The sequence below is a fragment of the Lepisma saccharinum genome, chromosome 13 (assembly GCF_977018435.1).
Source record: "Lepisma saccharinum chromosome 13, izLepSacc3.1, whole genome shotgun sequence".
NCBI lineage: Eukaryota > Metazoa > Arthropoda > Insecta > Zygentoma > Lepismatidae > Lepisma > Lepisma saccharinum.
Genome location: NC_139241.1, coordinates 13,210,068 through 13,236,643, shown reverse-complemented (window position 1 = coordinate 13,236,643; position 26,576 = coordinate 13,210,068). Strand labels below are relative to the sequence as shown.

The following is a 26,576-nucleotide window of genomic DNA, read 5'->3' as shown; positions in this document are numbered from 1 at the left end:
TTCTTTCAAGTTTTTGTAATATTTTCGTACAATTGCTAAACTGTAAGCAAAAGCACGTAGGAGGCGGGATTACTGAAGCAATAGCCAACGTCTGTCTTAAACATGACAATGTGCTACTATTTGTCATTGATTGCGCAACATACATGGTGAAGGCAGGGAAGGCAATTAAATCATTTTACACTAAGATGATTCATGTCACGTGTCTTATCCACGCCCTCCACCGAGTGAGTGAGGAGCATGGGAACAGACAGCAACATGTGAAGAAATATTGTAAATTGTATTAATACATGACCAGAGAAACAACATATTTTGCAGGTCTTTTTTCTTATCTTTTCGGCCCTTCTCTCCACTTTTAACGGTATTTTGAAGGGCCTTTTTCTCATATTTTTTCAGTCCTCAACTTCCGGGCACTGGAAGATTGAAGAGGCGAGAGAAAGAGAAGTGAAGAAAGGAACGGAAGATACATGGAAGACGTCCATCTCTCAAGTAGAAGGAAAAATACTTCTTCCTCCTTTCTTTCTTTTCCTTCCTTTCTCTCTCTCGACAGAGAGAGAGAGAGAGAGAGAGAGAGAGAGAGAAGGAGAGGATGGGAGTGCCCTGATAGAAAGAGAAATAGAATAGAGGAAGAAAAGAGAGAAACAGAGAGGATGCTATTCCTTTTCTCATTCGAGAGATAGAGAAAGGAAAGAGAAAGAGAACCTAGGAAGAGAAGAAAGAAAGCGTCAAGAAGAAAGAATAGAGAAAGAGAAGAGAGAGAGAGAGAGAGAGAGAGAGAGAGAGAGAGAGAGAGAGAGACAGACAGACAGACACGAGAAAGGCTTCTCGTCCCTTTCTTTCTTCTGGATCTTCCTCTTCCTCCTTCTGGTGATCTGGTGACAATCAAAAACATGTAGGGACGACACAACACAATGAATCCACACGCCAGAGCCTCGCTAGTCTGCAATATGCGTACGTGGAATGGAGGTTGGCACTTAAGTGTCTTTAGAAAGGGTCACACATGTTACACCATTAAAATCAACGTCTCTGGGGACAAAAATCTCCTTACCTAGGTGCGAATCCCGGTCTGGGAACTGGTGTTATTTGTGAGCGTCCCTTAACCCGAGAAAGCCCAATGTCACCTGTAGGTGACAGTTTTTTAATATTTTTTTTTTATTGTATGCTGTGGCCGGGCATATATTTTTTCTATGTCAAACTGTTCATCGACTTTTTCTCAACTGAACTGTTGCATTTTTGAACTGAGGGACATCTTGTGGAACTTTCTGGAACTATTGAAGTAAAGATGGCTGCCCTTAGGAAGGACGACACATCACCTGCTCCTGAAGAAGGATATTCAAAAACATCAAAATGGTAAGATGATTAGAAGTTTATTACTTTTACTTACTCTTAAAGGTTTAAGGTTTATGTCTGGTAAATATAAATTTTCTACCTGAACAATTAGTTGGTGTAATTGTTGATTAAATTTGTAGTGTCACCTGTAGGTGACATTGGGCTTTGGAAGTCATAAATGTATAAAGGACTAGGACATAATTGCATTGTAGTGTTAAATTTAATAATTATAATTGTAGTAATAATATAATTACAATATAATATTGTAACAATGATGTAATAATAATAAAATATAATTTTAATAATTTTAGTCCTCCAGTGAGTAATGATTTATAGTTATTGTAAAAACAAATATAAAAAGCATTGAGACTTGAAAAATAAACACAAAGAAAATGCTTTCCTCATCAATAATAATGATAAATCTTGGGGGCAAAACAATGCTATAGTATCGTATTCTGATATACACTGTAATGTTGTGGTATGTGTATTACAGTCTAGTACTAATAAAAAATAATACAAATTTTTGAACTTGGAATCTACTATCATTTCAGGTTGAATATGGATGAAGCATTACAACTTATTGAAGAAAATGATGATGACATTGATGAGGTTCTTTTCCCACCTGATGATGATGGATTCACAGATGAAGACAGTGGGGATGAGAATTGCACAGATGTCAATCGCCTTCCTCCAGCAATGCTCCTTGCCGAGGAGTTATCATGATTCACAAGAGACCGCAACAATTGAAGAGACAACAATTGATGCTAGTGGAATTGGGAGGGCATGTTCATGGGTGGCGTCGATCGTTTCGACCAGAACATTCACTCCTTGAGGGTCAGTTTCAGGGGTAAAAAGTGGTGGTTCTCCTTGTTTGCCTTTGGAATAGATGCAGCATGCCACAATGCATGGTTGATTTTCAAGAAAGTGAAAGGCAAAAATGTGACTTTCCGACGATCACTGGTGGAATCATACTGCCGTTTACATGGAAACCCTCATTACAGAAGTCCCCAAATTGGTTCTGTGTCCTTGCGTGTACCAAATGAAGTCAGACAAGACATCAACATTTGCGGAACATGTAAAGGTAGAGTGTTCTCAAAGAACATGTGAACACTGCCACAAGAGGACACGGATAATATGTATGAGGTGCGGTGTAGCATTACACATACAATGTTGGTACGAATTTCATGCACATACATGAACAGAAAAAAGTGTAAAGTGTTATGTCAAGTTCTGACATTGTTAATATCATCTGTGTTACATAAAAATGAAAAGGGAGGTATAAAACAGAGATGCTCACGTTATGTTCATTTTGGTACCTTGAATGCCCAATGTCACCTACAGGTGACACCCCTGTATTTTCGAGCAGGATAATAAAATCTTTATTTTTTCTTCATTTTATTCCATTTTGATGCAAAACCAATCAACCCTATTAATATGATCACAAAACTCACAGAAATAAAGTCATGGGCTTTCTCGGGTTAATCAATTTCATATCATCACTCATCCTCATCGTCGCGATTAGCCAAAGGTGGCAGAAAAGCGAAGCTAATACAATAAAACCTCGTTAATCCGGACAGGCAAGAGGAAAAAAAGGAGAATGCAAGGTTCCAAATGTGGCTATATAGAAGTCAACAATCGCATAATATGGGTATCACGTATGTACAGTATTGCTTTACATTTTACTATACTGTATAGTGTATTTAAGCTTATGCACGATAATAAACATGTTGTGTTGCTATAAACGGAGTTTTAATGCACTTTCAGTTCTTGTAGGTTATTTCTGTTAATCCGGACTTTCGTTAAACCGGTCAACTTATCCCTCCCATTAGTCCGGATTAACGAGGTTTTACTGTAATAATCAAAATCAAACCAGCATACATAAGGACAAAGCACAGCCCTACAGAGGGCTATACTGAATGTAGGTCCCGACGCCAGAGCCTCGTTGGCCTGCAGAAATGCAATTTACCAGGGTGCAACAGGTTGCAGTGAGGTTGACGGCGCTCACGGGAAAGCCACCCTTCACAACCCTCTGCTCGAATAGGTTGTTCAAAGAAAGTTTTGCAATGACTACAACACATGTTGTATATATAACCAGCATTTTGCAACAGCGTTACTCACAGTCGAACGCAGTTCCTTCATTAACCCCCTCGTATAGCGATACACTTCTGCCTGCTACCAACGAGTCGATGCCCTTGGAAAATAATTATTTTGGTTGTGGTCTCACCCAGGAGTGCGTCGCCTGTTGAACTTAATCGGATGTGACGTGTTTCCTAAAAACCGCATGGGGCTAGGTCCGGAGTGTAAGGAGGATGTGGGTCGCAACTGCGGCATGCGAATGGGAATTGTCACGTTGAAAGCAAATATCCGTCGAAGCAAGTTCAAAGTGTTTTCGTTTTATTGCTGGCTTCAAACGATTCCCAACAAAGCACTCTTAACAGTCGTTCCTTTGTTCAGGTGGTCGAGAATGTTTTATTTATTTTTCCAAAAAAACAATTAACATGGCTTTCTCCGTAGACGTCTGCGATCTCGCTTTCAGGGCGTAAATGGTGGATCTAGTATTGTCCAACCAGTAAAGGCATTCTCGTCAGCTCTGTAATGTTCCAGAAGATGTTGAGAATCCGCACGTCTGCTACTCTCTTGAAAACAGGGGTTTATCCAGAATGTTCCATCTGGAAAAGTGTAAGTTCGTATTTAGAGGGATGGCCATAAATTGGACGTGTGAAAAATTTAGGAGGAATTTGAGTACATTTAGTGGCGGTGTTAGGGGTGTGGATGCATCACTGTCGTGAAAATATCGTCTCGCCTCGTCTTTGTGAGTGTACAGTCGTAGAAAGAGATACTTCCCCCGTAAGACTACTGGTATAAAGGCTTTATGAGGGATTTTTTTTTCATGACTGTACCTTACTGTTGCCAACGAGACGAGACTTTGGTCTGTGTGGTCTCGTATCTCGTCTGGAAAATATTCACCTGCGTGAGGAACACTACAGTCCCGCCACCTTTACAGCCGGCATGGGGACAGCTTTTATGGCGGTGACCCTCTGTTGCTGCGTTTACCTACGAAGCAACTTACGGTCAAACAGCCAATTAGATCTACCGCTACACCCCCTCTTTGCGCAACAAGCGGCAACGTTTCATACGCTCCTCCCAGAAGCAGCCAGCAGGAAAACAGGACTGGTTCGTACGGCGGCACTACTGTAGGTCCTTTCATCAATTCCATATCATTCATGCTCCCGGCTTCTATACCCGGTGGGGGCATATAGCGGTTCGGATCCCACTTTAAACTGTAGGTCCAGTTCAGATTGGCCTATCTGTGCATAAAGAGGACTTAAAAACTCAATAGTTCTCATCCTCGCGATTAGCCAAAAGTTGCTGAAAAGCGACGCGAAATGACAAAAATCAATGAAAAAAGGCAACGGGGAAAAATGGGATATTTTGCCCTTTCGAAAGGGAAATTGTGGCCTAGGGAGGTGGCAACGCTGCGCGCGACCACCGATCGTCTCCAGTCATGTGGTAGCCGCCATGTCGGACGGAGAGGAGGAGGACTCGTTCGTGAACGCCGAGTGGCTGGAGACGGTGCTGGCGTCGTGCCACGAGACGGACGCCGCCGTCACGGTGATGGACTTCACGGTGCGTCCCGGTTGCGACGACAGCGAGAACGTCCTGAGCGACATCCTGGCGGTGACCGCCAAGTACCGCCTGCAGGAGGGGCAGCCCCTGCAGATGAACCTCATCGTCAAACTCCTCCCCAACGACCCCTTCAGCAGGTTCTTCGTCACGGAGGCACAGTTCGATCTGCGCGAGATCAAGTTCTACACCCAGGTGAGACCTCTGCCATTTTTTTGTCGATTGCAGGGTTTTCGTGCACCGAAACCACGAGGGTGCAGTGGCGTAGGCAGGGAATACCGTTTGGGGGTTCAAGGGTTGCGCTTCGGTTGTCAAATTAACCAAGGCTTCCGGCTTTCCTCTTTTTCTCTATTCTTTATTTGGAACTGCATCTTCCATGGCCGTCGTAGCCTTGTCATCAAGGGGCTCTGGGTTCGATACCCGGTGGAGGAACATTGCACAGTCGTTCGGATCCAACTTTAAACTATACATCCATTCTCGATTAGGCTATCTGTGCATAAAGTGGACTTAAAAACAACAATTCAATTTAATTTTCTCCTTTCCTTGCAACTCCCCCTTATTATTTTTTTTGCAACTATCTCTTTTTAAATTCTCCCTATCTATCTTTCTTTGTAATTATCTCCATTCTTCCTTTGTTGATCGATTAATTTGGTTTATTTTACTTCCTTTTCTGTCACTTTGGGATAATCGCGAAGATTAGGATAAGTTATGATGGAACTGATGAACACCCGTGCCCTGGCCGGAATTCGAACCCGGGGCTCCTGGCGCCGTAGCAAAGTGTCCTAACCACTCCTTAACGGAGGTCAGTGTAACTCCTTTATTTGCAACTCTGTCCCGCCTTTCTTTGTGTCTTCCACATTAGTCAGCAGTGGAAGAAAATCAAAGTTAAATAATACAAATCAATCAAACAGTCTTTCTTAGTAACTATCTCTTCTTTCTTTGCAACTCTCACACTTCTATCATTGCAACCATCTCTTATTTGTGTGTACTTCTATCTAATATAAACGATTAATACTGCACAAATGTTTATTTTATTTGTGTGAAAATTTCTCTATTTGGGTGGACAACAGAATGGGCTGAGAATATTTTACGGTGGGCTACATCCCACTATCGCCCAGGGTAACCAAAGAAATTATAAAATTATCTACTTTGAAAATTTCCAATATATTTTCCTGGCGCAGGCAGTTTTCTAAAAAAATAATAATAATAAATCCATATTCCAACAAATCGCTTTAGTTACTTTCAAAATTATTTGAATATTTGTTTTTCTGCTTTCCACTCTTTAGGTTAATCGCGGATATAATGGACGATGGTAAATTGATGAAAGGGATGGAAGAGACCCAAGATTCGAACTTATGACCAGTGGCCTCGAAGCTCGCTATGGTAACCACTTCCTGGAAAGTTATTATTGCATGCCTCCTAGATTAACAATTCTGGGTAAATCCATGCTCCATCTCTTTCACCCACTTTGAGGCTAGTTACCCTAACAGCAGACGGATTTTGTCTTCAACTTTAATAAATAAAACACCAATGGCGAAAAACTCTTCGTATTTAACATTTGCTTGAAGTTCATCGACTGTTTATGAGATCAACAACTTTGAGAGGTACCCAAGAAAACAGTCTTTAAGCTGTGTCGAGCCACGGACCGAATCACACTTTCAACATATTTTGAGGAGCAATGCATGAGCGGAGCTTGAGCTTTTGCTTTGGGGGGGGGGGGGGACAGACTCTGGGAGAAGCATATGATGTACCTGAGGGTTATTGAATATCCCCTACTTTATAAAGGGTCCGGAGGCCTTTCCCCTGGAAATTTTAAAAAAAACAACAACTTAAAAACATTGAGTTTCAGGCATTTTAGATTTGAAAATGTTACATTTCCTCGCTTAAGCAAACAAATATTAATTAGTATATTGGTTGTCAGTTTTAAAAGAAGCAAAACAGTACGATTATTGCATTTTGCATTTCATTAATTTTTTATTGATGCAATACTCGTATTACTTTAAAACAGTTCCGGTACAATAGTAAGGTTCAGAAATTTTAGAAAAATTAAATTGAAAAGTTCCTTTGATGCCTCAGCAGTAACTGTTGACTCAACACAAAGTAATTTTACGTTTTTCTTTCTTCAAACTGTACACATTAATCAAATCGTCTAAGACCCGCTATTGCGACGCAATTACCGCACATGCCATGATGCCAAACGTCAAGATTTGCGGTATGACTTCATAACAAAAATGTAGTAACTGAACTTAATCATGTGTTATTTTTTTAGTCTTCTTTAAGTTGGGGGGCCAGGCCCCCCTTGGCCCCTCCAGAACTCCGCCTATGGAGCAATGTATATTTTTCTGAGTATTATATTTTGATCCATTGATTTTGTTTATTTTACTTCGCTTTACTTCCACTTTTGGCGAAGATGGGATGAGTGATAATATGATTATACTGATGGAAGGGACATTCACAAAGAACACCCACACCCAGGCCGGGATTCGAACCCAGGACTCATGATTCGTAGCGCGCTGTGCTAACCACTCTGCCACGAAGGTCGGATACTGAACTTTATGTGGACGGACGGTTATGGAATATGTTTTAAGTCTGCGTTATTTTCAGAATGGCTAAATCGGGACTGAACCTACAGTTTAAAGTGGGATCCGAACTACCATGTGCCTCTACTGGGTATCGAACCCAGGAAGCCTTGGACTGTTTGCCACATCGTGAGTTGAAAAGTAATTGGGCGTGTCTTGATAGGTTCAAAATCAATGCGTGTGAATCGGCTATAAACAGAATGAGCGTGTTCCACCACAGACAGTAATCAATTCGCGAAATACAGTTACCCTTTGGAAATTGATTTGCATTCAGGAAGACGTTTTCGCACGTTAGTAAGGTCAATTCAAACTACCAACAAAATAAAAGTAATTTGGGTGTGCGTGAAGTATGCATTTTCAACGACAGAATCGCATATCCAAACAGTCACTTCCCAAGGATTTGCTGACTTTCCAGCTTACATGTTCAATTCTATAAAATTTCACCTTCCTCAAGGAATTCCCAATCTGTGCACATACAAAACTTTGCGGAAACTGGCAGAAAGTGTCATTGATGGATTGTTTTATTTAAACTTTGCTCCTCTGCCACTTTTGGCTAATTGTGACGATGAGGAAGAGTGACGATTATATCAAATTGATGAAGAAATACTCGCAAAGAACAGGCCGGGATTCAAATCCTGCAGCGTTAACCACTCCGCCACGGAGGCCGGCAATAGATGGTTATAGTTATCGATCTGGCGTGTAATGTCGGTGTATTTTGTAATACCACTCTCAAACGAACAGAACCGATTTATATTGAAAGGCCAGCAATGCATGACCTCAACTAATCAATAATTCAATAATTGGACCACGCTTGGACGGGAGAACGAAGCGGCGTCAGAGTTTCTGCTGGGTACAACAACACACTTCCAACAGAATATAAGGAAATCAAGGTGGCACTATGCAATCAATGTAAACTTGCTATATGATCTCAATGAGAGCATCGGAACATATTTCCTTTTATTTGCAAGGTAACTTCCGATTACTGATTTTTTTCGAAACCGTGGCTTTCTGGAAAGTTAATTAGGATTGTCCCTCAAATTGTGACTGTGAGCCCCTGTGTACTTACGGCTGTATGTTTGATGGTTTAGTGCAGTGGTTCCCAAAGTGTGGGGCGCCGTGGCTAGCTTACAGGGTCTAAATGTTCCAAAACTTTCACTGAAATCATATGATGGTTCCAAATGTGTGCTTACTTAGAACTTTGTACACATAAAATGTTTCTTAATTTGAAATACTTGTTTATTTTTTAACTTAAGGCAAGCAACCCAACCACACTAACTGAGCAGTGCAAGTGTTAAATGGGCCTACAGTCTGACTTGGGAGCAGCGGGAAAATCTTGAAACACTAGTGAATTGGATAACATGAAAAGTTTGAGTAAAACACTATTTTGAATAAGATTCCCAGTATGTCGCTTGCTCCAGACAAAATGAATTACACATGAAAGCACATCATTACTTCAGTTGTGTACTATTTGTAAATAGGTCCCCATTTATAAATGGTCAAATGCCGAAAAACATTTGTGTGTGTATGTAGGGGAAGACCAGCACAAGTATTAAAGTTCCGATTTGAAAAAATATATACTGCACTTTCAAAAGAGTGCTGTGTTCAAGACAGCCAGCATCTTAAATCCTAGCATGTCTTTATAATTCGATAGGTTTCGTGTTTGGACCGACGGAAATATAATTATGAAAGAAACATCTTCCATTAGAACACCATTAATACATGTATACATGCTGCTGCTAACTCTATCGGCTTCCCCGGTGGTAACGCGATCGCCTTGTAATCAATGCCCTCCAGCAGCAGAAAATGCAAATAAAATTATTTCCACTGTTGGTTCTGTGGAATGTGCAGAAAACGAGGGATTTTATTTTCAGTTTCAAGAACTACAACTGTCCATGTCAACTGTTTAGACTCTAAACTTTAGAGCAAGGGATTCACCAATGTTATGGAATTACTGAAACACGGGCAGAAAATCCTAAAATTTATGGACTTTACTGAAATGAAAGTTTGCATTGTTTGATTTTTTTCAGTGTCACAAAGGTGTGTAATTTGTAATTAGTTCTAGGATATCTTACAATAATCCCAGAACAGTTATAAATTTATATTGACTATACAAGCAATATACTTCAGAAAATTACGTCTGCTTTCAATTAACAGTATGTTTCACATACATCAGAGGGTAAAAGTCACAATGACACATACGGTGCATTGTAACTTTTCTACTTCACACAAAAACAGCATCACAAACACAACTTGCGCATAAATCCTCTTTCCATCATCATTTCTATCATTTAGTATGGTTAGAAGGCAGCAAATGCTTCCCAACAATCCCCCCGCCCACCCCTCGTTGTTATTTTAAGGAATATACCTTCAATTACAATTTGGTGTTGTAATAATCTGTTGTTTATTGATTTGGTTTATTTTACTTTGCTTTTCTGCCACTTTTGGCTAATCGCGAAGATGAGGGATGGACACTCACAAAGAACACCCATGATCAGTCCGGGATTCGAACCCAGAACTCCTGGCCTCGTAGCGCGCTGCTCTAACCTTTCCGCCACGGATGTCTACATTCTGTTATTAGGCCACATTTCATGAATGAGCCATTGCAAGGGTGAAACTTGGTATGCATGTGTACATACATATTGAAAGTAGTAATACTATTTTACGTCATTTTAGGCCTATTTTGGCATATCGCGACGATGAGGATGTAGATGAAAACATAAGCGAGTCGCCTTCTGAACACGTTCCGCCACGAAGGTGGCATTATAAATGAACATGTTGCAACTTAGGCCACTCAGTTGATCGTATCATGAATCGGGAAAAAAAAAAATTAGTACAGTCAGAACTGTGAGAGAGTTGTTTAACAACAGATTAGTGTTACATATATGATGTTTTGGTCGCACTATTAATGGGCTCATATGTATCACTATGGGCGAGTTTTCATTAAAGTGATGGATCTCAAAATACAGCCGGCCCTAGGGAGGGGAAACTGGCACTAGTACGACGTCCCGCGCTTCAGGGGGCCTCGTACCAGATACAAATTATTTGTGTACGGTTTATTACGAGCTTATAGGACGCTGGTGTTTTCAATCAAGCAACTCATTTGGTTTCATGGATCGTTTTAACACACTTAGCAACACCGAAAATTACTTACATTGTATTCTAAACAAAGCAATACATAAAAACAGTGTTCAAATATTACAATCAAAAATAGTTGAGATGTAAAATCTGTAATTATAGAATGCAATCAAAGTGAAAATATTATTTAATATGAAACAATATAAATTCAGGGTTAAAATTCAATGAAGAATAAACGAAAGAGCTATGATAGAAAGTGTTATTAGATATTATTACAAATTGCCGCTTTTATACATAACACAAAAGCTTGATACTGAACACACCCACTCTTGCAATTAAATATAATGAACGTCTCACCAGTGGCATACCGGAAATGAAGAAACACTAATTAATAAGCTTTTATTAGCCTCGCGCAATACTTGGTTTTAATATTCAACATATTATTTTATTGATCTTAGGTCATTACACGAAATATATTAATTATAATGATGCTTATATAGGCTAGGATTTTTATGACGTAAAAATCACCAAAATATGCAAAATAAAGTATGCTCTTATGACCTAAGATTTTACAAAATATGCACTATCATTTGAAAAATATGCCCTTATAACTAGAAATAACTGAAATATTTACATATACATACTATTTTTAGTTCACTTTATGGGCCCTGATGAGTTGAAATGCACAATGAATACTTTCTGTAAATTTTCAATTAAAAATGAAAAAGATTTCGCTGCAGTAAAAAAACACCTCAAGTGAACATGGGGAGTAAGAACGAACCCACTTGGAAAACGACTGTATATTTCTTGAAAAAGCAAAAATATGCTGAATATGACCGACAATCCATCAGAATATGCTTTATCACGTAGATATGGCCAAAATATGCCCTTAAAAAGCACCTTAATTCAATTAGTTTCTTCACAATATGAATTTCTATATATTTAGGGAACATATCACCCTTACCAAAAAAAATATGCTAAGTGATAAAAATCCTAGCCCTGGTGATTATATAGGAGATCTGTACTCCAGACTAAGGATGTGATTTTTTTTTAGAACTCTTAAAAATGCTGTTTACTGGTCCCGCACCCATCAGCGCCGGCCCAGGAACAAAAGTCTCTACATCTTTTCAGATTATTGATGTGACATTTTCCTCGCAAGTGTTGCAAGCTCGTCCAATGCGGAAAAAAAGGGGGGAAGCTACGGGAAACTCAACAGGAGATGGGCTGCGATCCCGTGAAGGTCACTGGGTTAAAGGCAACACATGGCGCAGGCCTTCAACAGGGGGAGCACTTGTGATGAACGACGCCGGACTCTTGACAACGGAGCCACATTAGATTAGGAGCAACACACATGTTCGTTCCTCTTCCATCGTATTTTCTCGTATGAAAGCCTCTACAGTGGCGTATGTACGTTCGTTTCAGGGGGGGGGGTGACCAAGAGAATAGCTTGAAAATAAAGCAATAAGGCGTCGCCCCTTTCAATTTGTAAAAACTGAGCCCACTTATTGAAATTAAAACCTTTGGGGCACATTTATTTTTACCTACAACGATGCACAGGGACAATCCCCTTGATAAAAATCAAAGCTTGGATTCCTGGCGTAACCAGACATGGACTCACCGTAACCGAACCCCTCCCGAAATCTTAACCGACTCATATGCAAATATTGATCAATGCATTTAGGATGTTTTCAAAATACTTTTGTGATACATCCAGTGCTGACTGCTAAGTTTTGCCTTCGTTATTTGGGCTGAAATGTCAGGTTATGAAGCGCTGATTGATCATTTTTTCTTCAACTTTTGGCTAATTGCGAAGATCCCAGGTTCGATACCCAGTGGTTCGGATTCTACTTTAAACTGTATGTCCAGTCCTGATTAGCCTTTCTGTGCATAAAGTGGAGATAACAAAACTACAATGGTCGTGTAAAGAATGTAAACCTCCACTTCTATGCTTGCGCTGCGTTACGTGCGAGTATCCCGACTGCACACTGTACCTCACCTCACTGTGTGTGTGTGTGTGGGGGACTCCTGCTTTTCACGTAACCACCTGTTTCGTTTGCCCTGAATACAATGCCACACTGAATTATACTGACGAATCGGATGACGAGAGATTTCCCACTGTACGAACGCGACCGACGAAGCCTCATGCCCAACTCTCCGCCCCTCTTACATGTTCGGACATGACACTCACGCCGGTGTCCGTGTACGATCGGTTGGTTAAGATGGTAATTATTGTAATTGTACCTTTAAAAACAAAAAAAAGCATTGATTCAGCATTAATATGTTTTTTAGCGTTAGTTCTAGTGCATACAATTGTGTGCGACATTCATACAAATAACCATTTCTTGTTGTTTATTCATGATGGTAATTATTGTAATTACTATATAATTGCGCCCATGTAAACAACAAAGGAACAGTGATTCAATAGGAATGGTTTCTTGAATTCTTAGTGATAGAAAACTGTAGGCCTCTGAGCTCCCTCCCCCGCTCTTTCAGGTATAAGGACGTTTCTTGTACGGAACGGGTAACCTAGGTTAATATTCGATAGATATATTTAATATCTCTAGTGTGAACACGGACTGAAGAACGACGCACCTAAAACTTTTAATGCAATCAATCAATTACTACATTAAAAGTAACGACTCATGATTTCTGAAAGCAATTCTATTTTGTAGTTTTTACTAAATGGGACGACAAGGGATGAATCGCGAAATCGGTGAGGGGGCACTCCCTATAAAACAACCACTGGCCAAACTAAACAGGACACCGGAACTGTCTGTGGAGAGTTCGTGAGTGGACGTTTCAACCCTTGTGTGAACTCTCACTATGCGGCGTATGGCTTTAGAGGCGTTATCAGGCGGGGCCACGTAGATGGACGTGGTGATCAGCCAATGGCAGGAGAGCAACGTTGTACAGAAACTGCGGCGCGCAAGTTAAACGCAGTGTTCTGAATTTGTCTTGCGCGCAAGAAGTTGTCATAATGAAATTAGGCACTTAAAGCTTCATCATAAGATGGGGCAAGACATTTTGAACATGACTGTCCAAGGCTCATAAATTTCCGTCGCCTACAGCCGGAATTATAGTTTCTAGAAGAAACACCGGGAAAAAACATGTCTCAACACACACAGACAATTACCCTTTCATTTTCCTTCAGTTTTTTTCGTTGACACAGTTAAGTGCCTTTGGAAAACAATGGGTGTTAAATTCATCTCAATATACTCAATGATCCTTCATTGTTATGGGCGTTCTCGAACAATGCAAATCTGTCAGTTTGAGCTCTTATATGCTGCAGTGATATATTATAATCATGTGTAGATATATTCACTATATTAATTTCACTATACTTACTGTGTATATACAAGTTGAATACTGGACACAGCAAATTCTCTGTCTTTCCCTTCCGCTAGCAGTTAGTTTGGCAATAGCACTGGCTGCGCATTGACTGAACTCATGCTCCTTCTAAAAGCGTGCACAGTATAGTTTTTAAAACACATCGGAGCCCACAAAGGGTAGAAGGTGTGAGCTACGTCTAGATGCAAGATAATTGGACCACTGTGGATGAAAATGACTACCAACAATTAATCATCCAGATCTCATCCCCTACCGGAAGAGTACAAGCAGGAATGCTGCTTCCCGCAAGAACTTGCAATGTTGCTACGACCAGTAAGGTTGTGGTGGTTTGAGAGTATTTTTGGAACACAGTAGTTTCTACAGAATTTTGGCCAGTCAGGCATCCAGACCTAAGTCCAGACTTCTTGTGGAATTACCTGACGAATACAGGTCCAGAAATCAACGTTGCTGCAATATAGTGTGTAATTGGAGAAATAAAATTTGTTTTGAAATTCACTTTGCGCACAGAGGCTAATCGGGACTGAACTTACAGTTTAAAGTTGGATCGAAATCACTACGTGGCTCCACCGGGAATCGACGACGTTGCTTCGAAATATTGTCACAACGATGATGAGACTCACTTTAATGTACTTTAGCACTTTCTGCAACTTATAAGCCACGCCGAATCAAAGTTTTCAGTATTACTCTCCACGGTATACTTTTAGGTTGAACACTCTGTGTATGTGTGCATGGACGTCCGGGAGGGAGGGAGGGCAAGAGGAGGCACGGTCCCGCTTGGAAAATGAACCAAAAATTGCATATTTCCCATATGTAAATTTATTAATTCAGTCACAGTATGCTAATTATTGCAAGAGCGTTGCAGCAACATGATTACTTCAAACTGAAGCAATGCTTCTTGAAAAGACAATTCTATTATAGGAGGAAAATGTGCCTCGTTAGCCACCCATCCTGAGGACGTCCATAATTGTCTGAATACATACATCCATATCAAAATGCTACATTTCTTTTTTTCTTTTACAGGTTGTACCGGACCTCGTTGCGTTCCAGAAGCGACACCTGGACGAGAAGGACCTGATCGAACTGCCCATCCCGAAATGCTACCACGCCTGCTACCAGGAAGGCTGCGAGTCGGTGCTCGTCCTGGAGAACCTCAAGACGCGGGGCTACGCGGGGGCGGAATTCTCGCAGGGGCTGTCGCGCGAGCAGACCGAGGCGGCGCTGGTCGCCGTGGCGCGCTTCCACGCCCTCTCGCTGGCGATGAAGGTGGTGGAGGGAGTCGCGCTCTCCGAACAGTACCCGTTCCTGTTCCAGACGGCCCGGGCGACCGACTCCTATCAGCACCTGGTCGAGCGCGGTCTGCCTCAGCTCGCGCGCTTCCTCGAGCTGCGACCGGGATTCGAGCCGGTGCTCGAGCGACTTCGAGATCTGAAACCGAGCACTAAGGAGCTCATAGCCGAGCTCCTGGCTCCGGAGGAACCCATCGCGCTCATAACGCACACGGACTTTTGGTGCAACAACCTCCTGTTCCAGAAGGACAGTTGCGCCGTTCTAGACTGGCAGATGGTGACGTACAGTCGCCCCACGAACGACGTCGCGCTGCTGCTCGTGAGCTCGGTGCCGACCGAGCTGCGACGCGAGGGGACGGACGAGCTGCTCGGGAAGTACTGGAAGGAACTGACCGCGACCGCTCTGACCTTAGGGGTGGACGTGGAAGCTCAATTGGGATACGATCTCGAACACTTGAAGCGGGACTACAAGAAGTCGCAGCTGCTCGCGTTGCTCCTCTGCATAGGCTCCGTGGACGTTGCCCTGGGGGACCCTCTCACGGAGCAGCGGCTGCTAGACTTGCTGACTGATCTGCACCAGGATGGAATCCTGCAGCCTTCTCGTGCCTAGACTCATCACATGTATAAAACATACGCTAATAAAGTGCTAAATCTACTGCAAAGTGGATTTTTCTTACATCCAGGTTTGTACCCAGTATATTAGTGTGTTTCAAAACAAATACAAAAATGAAGTCTTGTTGGAGTAACCACTCTGTTCCAGCTCCAGCACAGATTGTCGGTGTTATATTGCATTCAGAACAACTGAAGAGCAATTTCAATAAAAGAAGTAAAGTGAGTGATACTGCAATGTCACAGATGAAGACATCACTACATTTCTCCATATTATAAAACATACAAGGTCTGTCCCAAAAGTAGATAGTTTTATTGAAACTAGGTTCAAATACACTTAATATTCTTCAAAGTAGCACCCTTGAGTATCAATACAGCGCTTCCAGCGTTGCTGCCACTCTTCGTAGCCATGCAGGAAGTCTTGACCTAAAGATGCCTTTCAATAGTCCCAAAACGGTGTCCTTTCAGGCCGAATTTGAGCCTCTGGAACAAAAAGAAGTCGTTCGGGGCCAGGTACTGGATGTACGGTGGCTGAAAAAGCGTTGCCATATTTTTCTTGGCCATAAATTCTGTAACTTCCAGCAATGAATGAGAAGGCGCGTTGTCGTGGTGGAGACACCAGGTGTCTGCGATCTCTGGGCGGATCTGCGCAACTCTTTTTCCCAACTTATCGAGCACATTCGTGTAAAATTTTGCAGTCCCACCTTATCTGCGATAAACCACTAGTGTTGCCCACGGGACGAGACGGGACAGGCTTTTAAAAATTCGAGACGAGACGAGATTGACCATGTGTCATAAGACAAACGAATATTTTCGAGACGAGACAGCATTTCCACGAGACTCCACGAGACGAGACAGGCCAAAGTCTCGTCTCGTGGACAACACTATAAACCACACAATCAAACGTCGGTCCGAGTCCAAAATATACTTCACTGAGTCACATGGTTGGCAGTTCTGGACGTCCTGAGCGTTGTTCATCCTCTGCTTCTTCTCTTCCTTTTTTGAACGCCTTGTGCCACCTAATGGCTTGTCTTAACATTTCAAGTATGTCGGTAGGGGATATACAGAGTTTGACGCAAAATTTTCTCGTGTACAGCTGCTCCGAACTTTGCTGCATTTTCGACCATGACGCGACACTAAAACAGCATCTCACTTTCCTGGCGATCCCAATGCTGGAACGGTTCGGTGGCAACCGAGTTGCATCAGACCGTACACCTGGCATCCTCCAACAACTGCCCTGCCCAATAGATCCATCACCCGAATCTTCTGACTGGCGCGTCAAAAAGTCTCATTACTTTTGGGACAGACCTTGTATATGTAGGTACACAAACAATCTGTACGAGTAATCAATACTACAGAGATCATGAGAGAAATTTTGAATGTTTGAAGTCTAGGAACTACTTAAGGTTGGTGGAAGCGATTGATCTCTACAGCATGAGCACATAGGCTATTTGTGCCAGTCACGCAATACGGTGATAAAGACACTTAACTAAAACATTGAGGACAGATCCCTAACAAGAAAATAAAATATCTGGCAAAAACGTATTTACTCAATCCTTAAACTAATTCATTCATTCGTTATTAACAAGTCTCTGGACTAAAATCTCCTTAATTAGGTGAAAAAGCTGAGGCTGTAAAGGGTCATTCAGCACACAAAACGACAAACACAGGACAACACGACCCCACAAAGGAATATCCTGGCCGTGGGTCCAGGCGCCAGGGCCTCGTTGGCCTACAGGAAGCAGTTGCTGGGGTGTACTACGTGATAGAAGGTTGCTTTCTGGGTGGCAAGTGGAATACAGATAGGAGCATTCAACTCTCCGGGGGACAGCAATAAGTTGCAGTAAAACAGTACATTACACGTGCCACCTTCCCGGAATTTGAATTCACGTTATGTCTACGAAACTGAATTAGATGAATTGATCAGACAAAAATAACCATAAATGCTAGTGTGGTGTGGGGAAGAAGCGGTGTTTTGCTGCAAATCATTTTGAACTCTTGGGGAATTGCTGATATGCGATAAACAATAAGAGCTGCGGGTTGACGAACTGTTAGTATCATACCAGAATTGCATTCCCACCCATATTTTATACACTTCTTTTTTTCTCCTCGTACGGTAAGTTTCAGAACTTGGAATGGTAAATGATTATTAAAAATCGAAACCCAATTAACGTAATGAAAGTATCATTTTATTTACCTGAGTGTAAAGAAAAATACTAAAGTTACGCTTACAGGAACAAGTTTGAAGTTTGTTTGACTTTTATGCACAAATAGGCTAATTGGGACTGGAGCTACAGTTTAATGATGAGGATGAATGGTAACATGAATGGACAAACACAAACATACAACATGGACAACACAACAAGAACCCCATAGTGTGTTACACTGGCTGCGAGTCCAGACGCCAGAGCCTTGCTAGTCTGTAGACCGCAGTTCAGGATGTACTATGTGGAATGCAGGCTTACATTTGGGTGTCTCACACCCTCGACCTACAGTTTAAAGTGTGATCCTAACCACTTTGTCCCTCCACCGAGAATACGGTAACCCGTATTTGAGGCTCTGTTCCACTGGTAGAGTCGGATTCATACGAATTATTTGATACCGTGAAGCCCGGACGAACCAAGTAGCACTTCCGCACATAACCAGGTGACATTTTGCTCGTACTCAGATGTACGTGTCAGAAATACAAACGTTTCTGACCGGAACAACGAGACTCCGAGAGCAGAGAAAGTAATCCCTCCCCGAAAAATACCCATTATTGATCCACATGGACAGACTACGCGACCCTGAGGTAAATTTTAGAGACCTCTGAAATGCAGTCGTGAATATCTTTAATGGAAATAGTTCCCGACAGTGTTGTACTTGGGAAATTTTCAGTGTGGGGAAATTTCCGTAACTTTTCTTGAAGCATAGGGATATAAGAAGATACTTTAATTTTTGGTGTTATTTGCAAAACCTGTCTAATATGCAAACCTTAATTGTGGTTTTAAACTTGTATTTTAAATTGTAGGTCACATGTACAATGGCTGTACCTGACAGTCTGATACGTTGGGACCGATTTCTGAGGAAGTTATTTTCCATTAATACCCTTGCGACAAATACAGATCTTAAAATTCCAGTGTGACGGTAGGTGCGCACTCGATCTCCTGTCAGAACCTCACCACTTTGCAAATCGTTCCGATAGAAGGTAAAAAAACGCGGGAAACATCAATTTACACGTGGTTTGCTGTAGCTGTCGGAATTATTTCATATAACACGCATCAGTTGGGAAACGTGCGCATTATACATGAAGAAATATGGTAAATTTTGTTGTTTTTTTTAAACCCAAAAACACAAGAATATTGGATTTTCGATATATTTTTAGGTATTTAAGCACAAAATGTGTTGATATTCGCGAAAAGGGGCACAATTCGAATTTTATACAAAATTAGCGTTAATTCGTGATCTCGACCGTGTGAAAGGTGTGTTGAGAAAGTGTCACTGAACATTAATGTGTCTTGCATTCTTGATTTACATTTATTATGCACATGATGTAGATGGTCTCTTGATTGATTGATTTGGTGTTTCAAGTCCACTTTATGCACAATAAGGCTAATCGGGACTGGGCCTACAGTTTAAAGTGGGATCCGAACCACTATGTGCCTCCCCCGGGTATCGAACCGGGACCTCTTGATTACAAGGCAACGACGCTACCACTGCGCCATCGGGAAGGGTCAGATGGTCTCTTGAGAGGGAGAGAGAGAGAGAGAGAGAGAGGAGGCAGAAAGATATTATCCTTAGTAAAGTATATTCGAAGTCAACACTAATTTAATTCTTTTAGATCACATAACAAAAACTTTACTCTCCCCCCCCCCCCCCCCCCCCGGCCAGGAAATTTTTGGCTGGGGGATTTTTTGAGGACGAAATTGTAGGTGGGGGCGGAGGTATTCCCGCTGTCCCTAGTGTTTCGCACCCTCTACGGAAGACTATTTAGCTCAATTTTAGTTCTTCAACTCTGGTACTTCACCAAGACATCGCGGAGAAGCGCTATTTTCAGAATTGTTTTAAGAAATCAATTTCTTACAGAATGTTGCATGCCATGAACGAGAAGCTTCTACGATACCAATCGCCGACCTGCTCCCCAAACTGACCAACGAACCAGGCACTCCGGGCTATAAAATAATGACACAAACTCAAAAGAAGTTGAAAGTTGCCGAATGCCCGCATTACAAAAAGCCTGGTCTACCAGGTCAATGTCTGATGTGTGCCTCCCTATTTCTCCTCATTGACACGCGACGCAGTGTTGCCAGGCTACAGATTAAACCTGACATTTACGGATATCTCACGAGGAACGGTTTAGTAAATTCTAATGGGAGTGGTTGAAGCCATGGGCGCACCAAGGAAGGGGGTTATGGGGTCAGCACCATCTCTTGAGCCATCATGTTATACAGCAAATTACTCTTTCCACCACGATCTTACAATGGAAAATTTCTCACAGTTGTATAATTTCCAAGTAACAGGAATCACAGTTTGGAATGGCACAGTAGCATTTATCAATCGGTGCACCCTTTGCAGGAGTTTCAACTCACCCCCCCCCCCCACAAACGTTGTCGCTTGAGAATAAGAACCACATTATTTTCTTCTTTTTAACGAAAGGCATGTTCCTGGCAACGTCACAATTTTTTCATTTGGGGACCCTCCCCCCTCCCCCATAAAATTCCTGGATGTGCCTATGGTTGGAGATTTACTGCATATACATATTTTCTGATATGTCGATAGTTGATTTCTTATTGGCTCTTGACAAATAGGAATCATTTATCCAATCACGACGAGGAGGACGAGTGGTGATTGGATGAAATTGATTGATTGATTTGGAGTTTTAAGTCCACTTTATGCACAGTAAGGCTAATCGGGTCTGGACCTACAGTTTAAAGTGGGATCCGAACCACTATGTGCCTGCACCGGGTATCGAACCCGGGGCCCCTTGATTACAAGGCGACGACGCTACCACTGCGCCATCGGGGAGGCCCCGGATAAAATTGATGAAGGGACATGCATAAAAAACACCCATGCTCAGATAGGGACTCTTAATTGTGTGGCAATTTTATATTTGATTTTTGTTATTTAGCGTTGCTTTTCTGTCACTTTGACTAATCGCGAGGATGTGTGGTGATGTCATGAAATTGATGAAGGGACACTCACAAACACCCATGCCCAAGCCGCCGGGATTCGAACCCCGACCTCTGGAGTCGTAGCGCGATGTGATAATCCCTCCGCCATCAAGTCAGCGTAATTTATATTGTAAAAAATATTTAGTAGTTCCCCTCCCCTAACTTATAAGTAGTAGTATCTGAAGAATCAAGAGGTAACGGCTGGCTTTCATTATTGAATGAAAACGAACAGGTTAATCGAAAGAACAGCTGGTACTACACAGGCCTCAAAGTCCGCCAAGTTTGATCTTAGTAGCTAGGATAGTTTTCGAGGCATTGACTCCTGACACGGACTGACAGACGATACCCCGCGGGAGAACATTACGCAGCGGTTGGAATACCATTGTGACTGGACGTTCAGACAGAATTAACCTATCTGGGCATAAGGCAGGATTCAAAAAGTTTAAGTCCATTTTGTAGTCGGATAAGTTAACCGAAACTGAGCTTGCTGCTTAAAAATGGAAGCCGAATTGAAACCGAACCCGAGACCCCTTGGTTACAAGCCGAGAAAATTACCACTGCGCAATCGGGCAGGCTCAAACGGTGGAATTAAAAACTTTGTTATAATTGCCTTAAAAGCCTTGCTGATCTGTATCAAAGCAAATTCTTCAACGTACACCAATTACATAAACGCCATTCTGCAAAATTCATAATATAAATCGCTGTGTATAAGATTTTACATGTGTCATTTTAGGACGAGCACTTCAACTCTTATATTAACGGTTACAAACGCTATGGAACGTGAAAAAAAAAAGATATGTATTTCTGAATGTGTATTTTACGCATTTCTCTTCCTCAGCGCGACGACGAGAATAAATGATTAGATGACATTGGAGATACACAAATAAACATGCCAGGACACGAACCTGGAACCTTAGACAACGTTGATGCTCTTCTAACCGTTGTAAAACAATAACTGGTAAATATTAAGAGAAGATAATATCAATATGACTTCTTTCAGAAAAGTTTCTTTGTAAGGGACCAATACCGAAAACTACAAATAACATACCTGAAAGGGCTCTGCACAAAAATCTACTCTCTCACTTTTCGCATTATATTCCCCAAAATTCGCGGTTTAAAAAAAAACAACTGCCCTAAACACTAAAATGATAACAAAAGAGCAGTTAACTGTCTGAAAGCTTTGCATTATTGCATTAGATTTATAATAACTTTCTTCATGTAAACCGCAACTCCGAATGGTTAGCGTTCTCGACTTCGGATCGAGCAGTATTTGGTTCGACTCATGCATCTATCGCTATGTACGCGTATAAAGTGGTGAAATTCGCGAGGAACACTGAAAACAGCGCAAAAGACCCAATTCGCATTACTTCGCTACTAGGTATAAAAAATCTGTTAGCATGTTCTTTTATCCACTTGCAATCACATTCTGGCAACACTTAACGTTTTTCGGTATTAACGAGAATGCCACGAGTTAAGGTCCCTGGTGATGATTCACTATTGTGGCCTCCTTCTCTCGAACAACCTTTTGTTTTATACATTTTTCTGATAGGAATCACGGGTTTTGAGTTTATGTGATTTACAACTAAGTACCTTTACACCAAATATTGGCGTATTTGCCTTTTAGGTATTTCCTCCAAGAGACGGAATACGAAAATTTCTGAGTAACACCTGGCAACACTGGAGGTTATGATTGAATCACGGAAGATTCCTGTGATTCATTCGTTTTTACTAGAAGCCCTCGCGAAAACTACTTTCGCGTGTATGGTCTCATGTCCGCAAACTATGGATATGTTTAATTTCGTATTAGTTCTTTTCACCGTCGAAAATAACAATTTTTGTATCTATTATTCCCCTTCTCCCCCAAAAACAAATATTGCAAGATATGCATTGTTAAGCATCAATTACGAGTAAAATAGGAACCAATAATGCACTGTAGAGATAAGTAGCTGGCACGTCTGATACAAAACCATTGTATCTTCTTCATGCGCTCTCAACACACTAAAACCGTATCTAGCAATCATTAAACCCTCTCGGCAACTACAGTGCATGTACCACGAAGAAAAATTATTATTAATCCAAAGTGAAAAAGTTCGGGTAAAATCTAACTTTTCCTGGAAAAGATGTGAAAGTATCAACAGCACCTCTACAGGGGCTATCCACGAGTAAACAAAAACATATCGAATGGCAACTTCCGGTTCACCGCCGCTGGGTAATTCAAGCACGTATTTGTGGCCTCTTTTTTTCATCACATAAAAGCACCTAACGATGGGGAGAATAAGAGATATCTGGACAAAGTAGAGGGTTTTTCACCTCCATTGCTAGGAAGTAACGCGGTTTTTTTTTTCCAGAATGACATCTGTTTGCCGCACCTCGTTACATTTGGCGATATTTGGAGGCTACATATTTAATGGAAAGTAATTTTCCCTACACGCTTAAAGCAAATACATCTTTGGATGCGGTAATGCACACTTGCTGGTTTCGTCCCAGTTTGAACGCAGAAATACAAAACGCTCATTGTCAATTTTCTATTTGTGTTAATTATGACGATGAAGATGAATGATAAACTAGAAAAAATAATGATGGGACAAACACAATGATACACCATTGCCTGAGCAATGTTCACACCTAGGACCCCTTCTCAATCAATGTTGCAGAGATTAATATATGCAAAATACAAAAAAATAATGATAATACCCCACTTAGTTTTCTGGTTACACGAACATTTAATACAGTTCGTGTGTTCTTCAGGAACGTAACGTGTAAACCTGACTGACTATGACCGAGCATATTTTGAAATTAAAAGTAATATTTTTGTTCATATTACTAAAACAGAAAGAGAAAATAGAGATTTGAATGATTTCGTTACTGTAGGAATTCCGGGAAACAAATTTTTTTGTCAGAACGGGAAATTTTTGAAATTCGTGACGTTCAAGACGGGGGAAAAATATTAGTCTACTTCCCGATTAAATTGGGAGATTTTCGGGTAAAAAAAAATTAAAAATTACCCGACACTGAAACATTTCACCCTCAGGTGATGAATGAGTTTTCATTTCTGGAATAAAAACTGCTAATTCCAATAAAATTTCGCACTTATACTGTAATACAAAAAAATATGTAGGGAATAAACCACCTTTAAACACTATTATTTAGATTTTCCCGGAGTCGGGACGGAATTTCGACGTGGATGTGGTTGCAAGAACTGGCACACTGAAGGGACATGCGGTGGCCACACCCCTCGTCAATACTGTGAGGAAGATAGGGTTAGAGTTTCTTTAAGTTTGTTCGGAGCTGTATTTTCACACACAAATTTCCAATTCAACGCCTAAATATTACATGTAGGGAAGCCGGTGTACCCAACGCTTCAGACAGAAAACTGAATCCCCACGATCTTTCCATTGTTCTTGAGTCTATAGGAAGTTGATTGCTTCGTATTTGCGGTGCAATTTCGCCTGTCCCAGTTCCTTTGAACTTTACTACATTGCTGTATGGAATTATACCTTCGATCCTTTGTAAAAAATAGTGCGTCCAATACATCCTAGAGGCATTCTAGCCGCAGAAAACATAAATCAGCATGCTACATATGGGAAACAAGCATAAATTCGATGGTTGAGTAATATTTCAAGATGGCCAGTGCAACTTTAATGTTACGGACGGCGGTTAAACGTACCGATGACGCACATTCGCAACAGGAGACTTCAAAGTTGGAAACTTGTTTTTGTAGTTTATGCTACTGCTGCTGATCAATATTGGTTAATATTTAAAGCATAAAGTTGTCGATCCATTCGTAGTCTACCCGGACGCAAATAGACCTCCAACTCAATATCGTAGTCAGAAGAAAAAATGTGTTGGTTGGGAATAAGGGAGATAGTTACATTAATTGATTGTTTTAGACCTCCTTCAGGCGACAGCATTTTCCTTAACATTTATGCCATGACCAAAAAGCTGTGTAAAGTGAGAAACGTTATGGCATTTCAGAGGCCATGGCATATTTCATGGCATTTCTCAAGGATAAAACCGGCTCTCTTTCCGTAGCATAACCAATCAGAAGCGGCCTCATGGTCACGAGTGCAGTTGTAATGGCGGCCGCGTGAGATGTCAACAACGTATCACTTCACACTTTTAAACGACGATAACTATTCAACCGAAAGGAATATCGCTTCGTATTAAATGGATTTAGGCAGAGAAGAATGGCACTGATTAAATACATACTTTACAACGTTTACTATACACGCACGGAAAAATATTTTAGCTTTTTCAATTGTAAACACCGTGCACAGCATTGACGGTGTAACTCGACGTGTCTTTCGTGATGTACGTATTGTACATTGTAATTGAAACAGCTAACCGAAATGTTTCATAAAATGCTTTCCTGCAAAGTACTATCTGTTATAAGACTTTTGGAAGCATTTACGTAGCATTTATGCTAGCAAAAATGTTAAAGGAAATGCTTTCGTCAAAAGCCGGCTTTAGTATAGTCTTGTACTTGGCCTTATTGTCACTTTTGGCTAATCGCGAAGGTAAGAATGAATTGTGATATGATAATGAATGAACGAACAATCACAAGCATATACGGACAACATTCAGTCCAGACGCCAGAGCCTCGCTAGTCTGCAAAATACAGTCCAGGGTGCACTACGTGGAAGGGAGGTTCAGAATTGTTTTTCTAAAGGGTCACCGCTTGCTTACACCCCAAGTAGTCACATTAAATATCACCTGAAAACGCACATTTGTACTAAATGTTCGTTTAATTACGAGCAAATGAATCACTTGTGTCGGTCAGTGTGTTATGATACATGTTGTACGCCTACAACAAAAGGAACATGCTCTCTCCCAAAATGGCTGTTTCCTTATAGCGGAAATCGTCACGCAACTACTGTTGACCTCCGAGGTCGCCTATTTGAATGTGCAAGGCCCAGTTCCGATGAGCATAATGCGGTCTTGAACTCTGACGGCTTCACCTTTACTTCACGAAAAACTGTTCTTTGTAGATTTTCTCCCCGATTTAAAATAAAAATTTCAATGCTTCGCGACAAAAAGTCAGAAACGACTTTCTTGCGTGTATAAGGTCGAATCAAATGACACACCGCAACACGAAAACGAAACGAACTTCGGGACACTATAAATAGTGTTAGTAAGCATTGATAAACTTGAATGGTAGAAATAACCAATTTTATTCCTAATGTATTCTATAATTATTATATCCTCGGACATACTCTTTTACTCGATCCACCAGATGAGTTTAACTGTTTTTCACTATCTTTTTACACTTCATACAGTTAGTGTACTTAAATGCAGTTATTCTATTTTCTTATTATCTTTTACATACCGTATCCAAGAAAAAGCCTCAAGGGTTGGATTTTTTTTGGTCATGACGTTTTTGTTCTTGGACCTCTCACTCAAAACAACAAGAAAAAAAAACATGAGAGCAATAATCCAATATTTCAGACACACTGTTTTCGATTTTTGTGTGTGTGTGTGTGTGTTCGAAACTGAACTTTATTTCTGTTAGTAACAATAAGAATAACAAGCTACAGTTGACAAAACTTTTTTTCTAATATGATTTCACTTTTTAATTTACG

The 26,576-nt window shown here is 41.1% G+C and overlaps 2 protein-coding genes across 13 annotated transcripts in view; one reads left to right on the top strand and one right to left on the bottom strand.

Annotated features, from left to right (window-relative positions):
* LOC145997180 (E3 ubiquitin-protein ligase RNF19A-like) overlaps positions 1–26,576 on the bottom strand; it is a 222,265-nt gene that overhangs the window by 39,603 nt on the left and 156,086 nt on the right. The window lies entirely within an intron of this gene.
* Positions 4,840–15,879, top strand: LOC145996880 (putative oxidoreductase dhs-27). Its single transcript, XM_083133435.1, has 2 exons — positions 4,840–5,145; positions 14,973–15,879. Exons 1-2 carry the CDS (start codon positions 4,846–4,848, stop codon positions 15,846–15,848), a joined length of 1,176 nt encoding a protein of 391 aa, XP_082989561.1. The 5' UTR covers positions 4,840–4,845; the 3' UTR covers positions 15,849–15,879.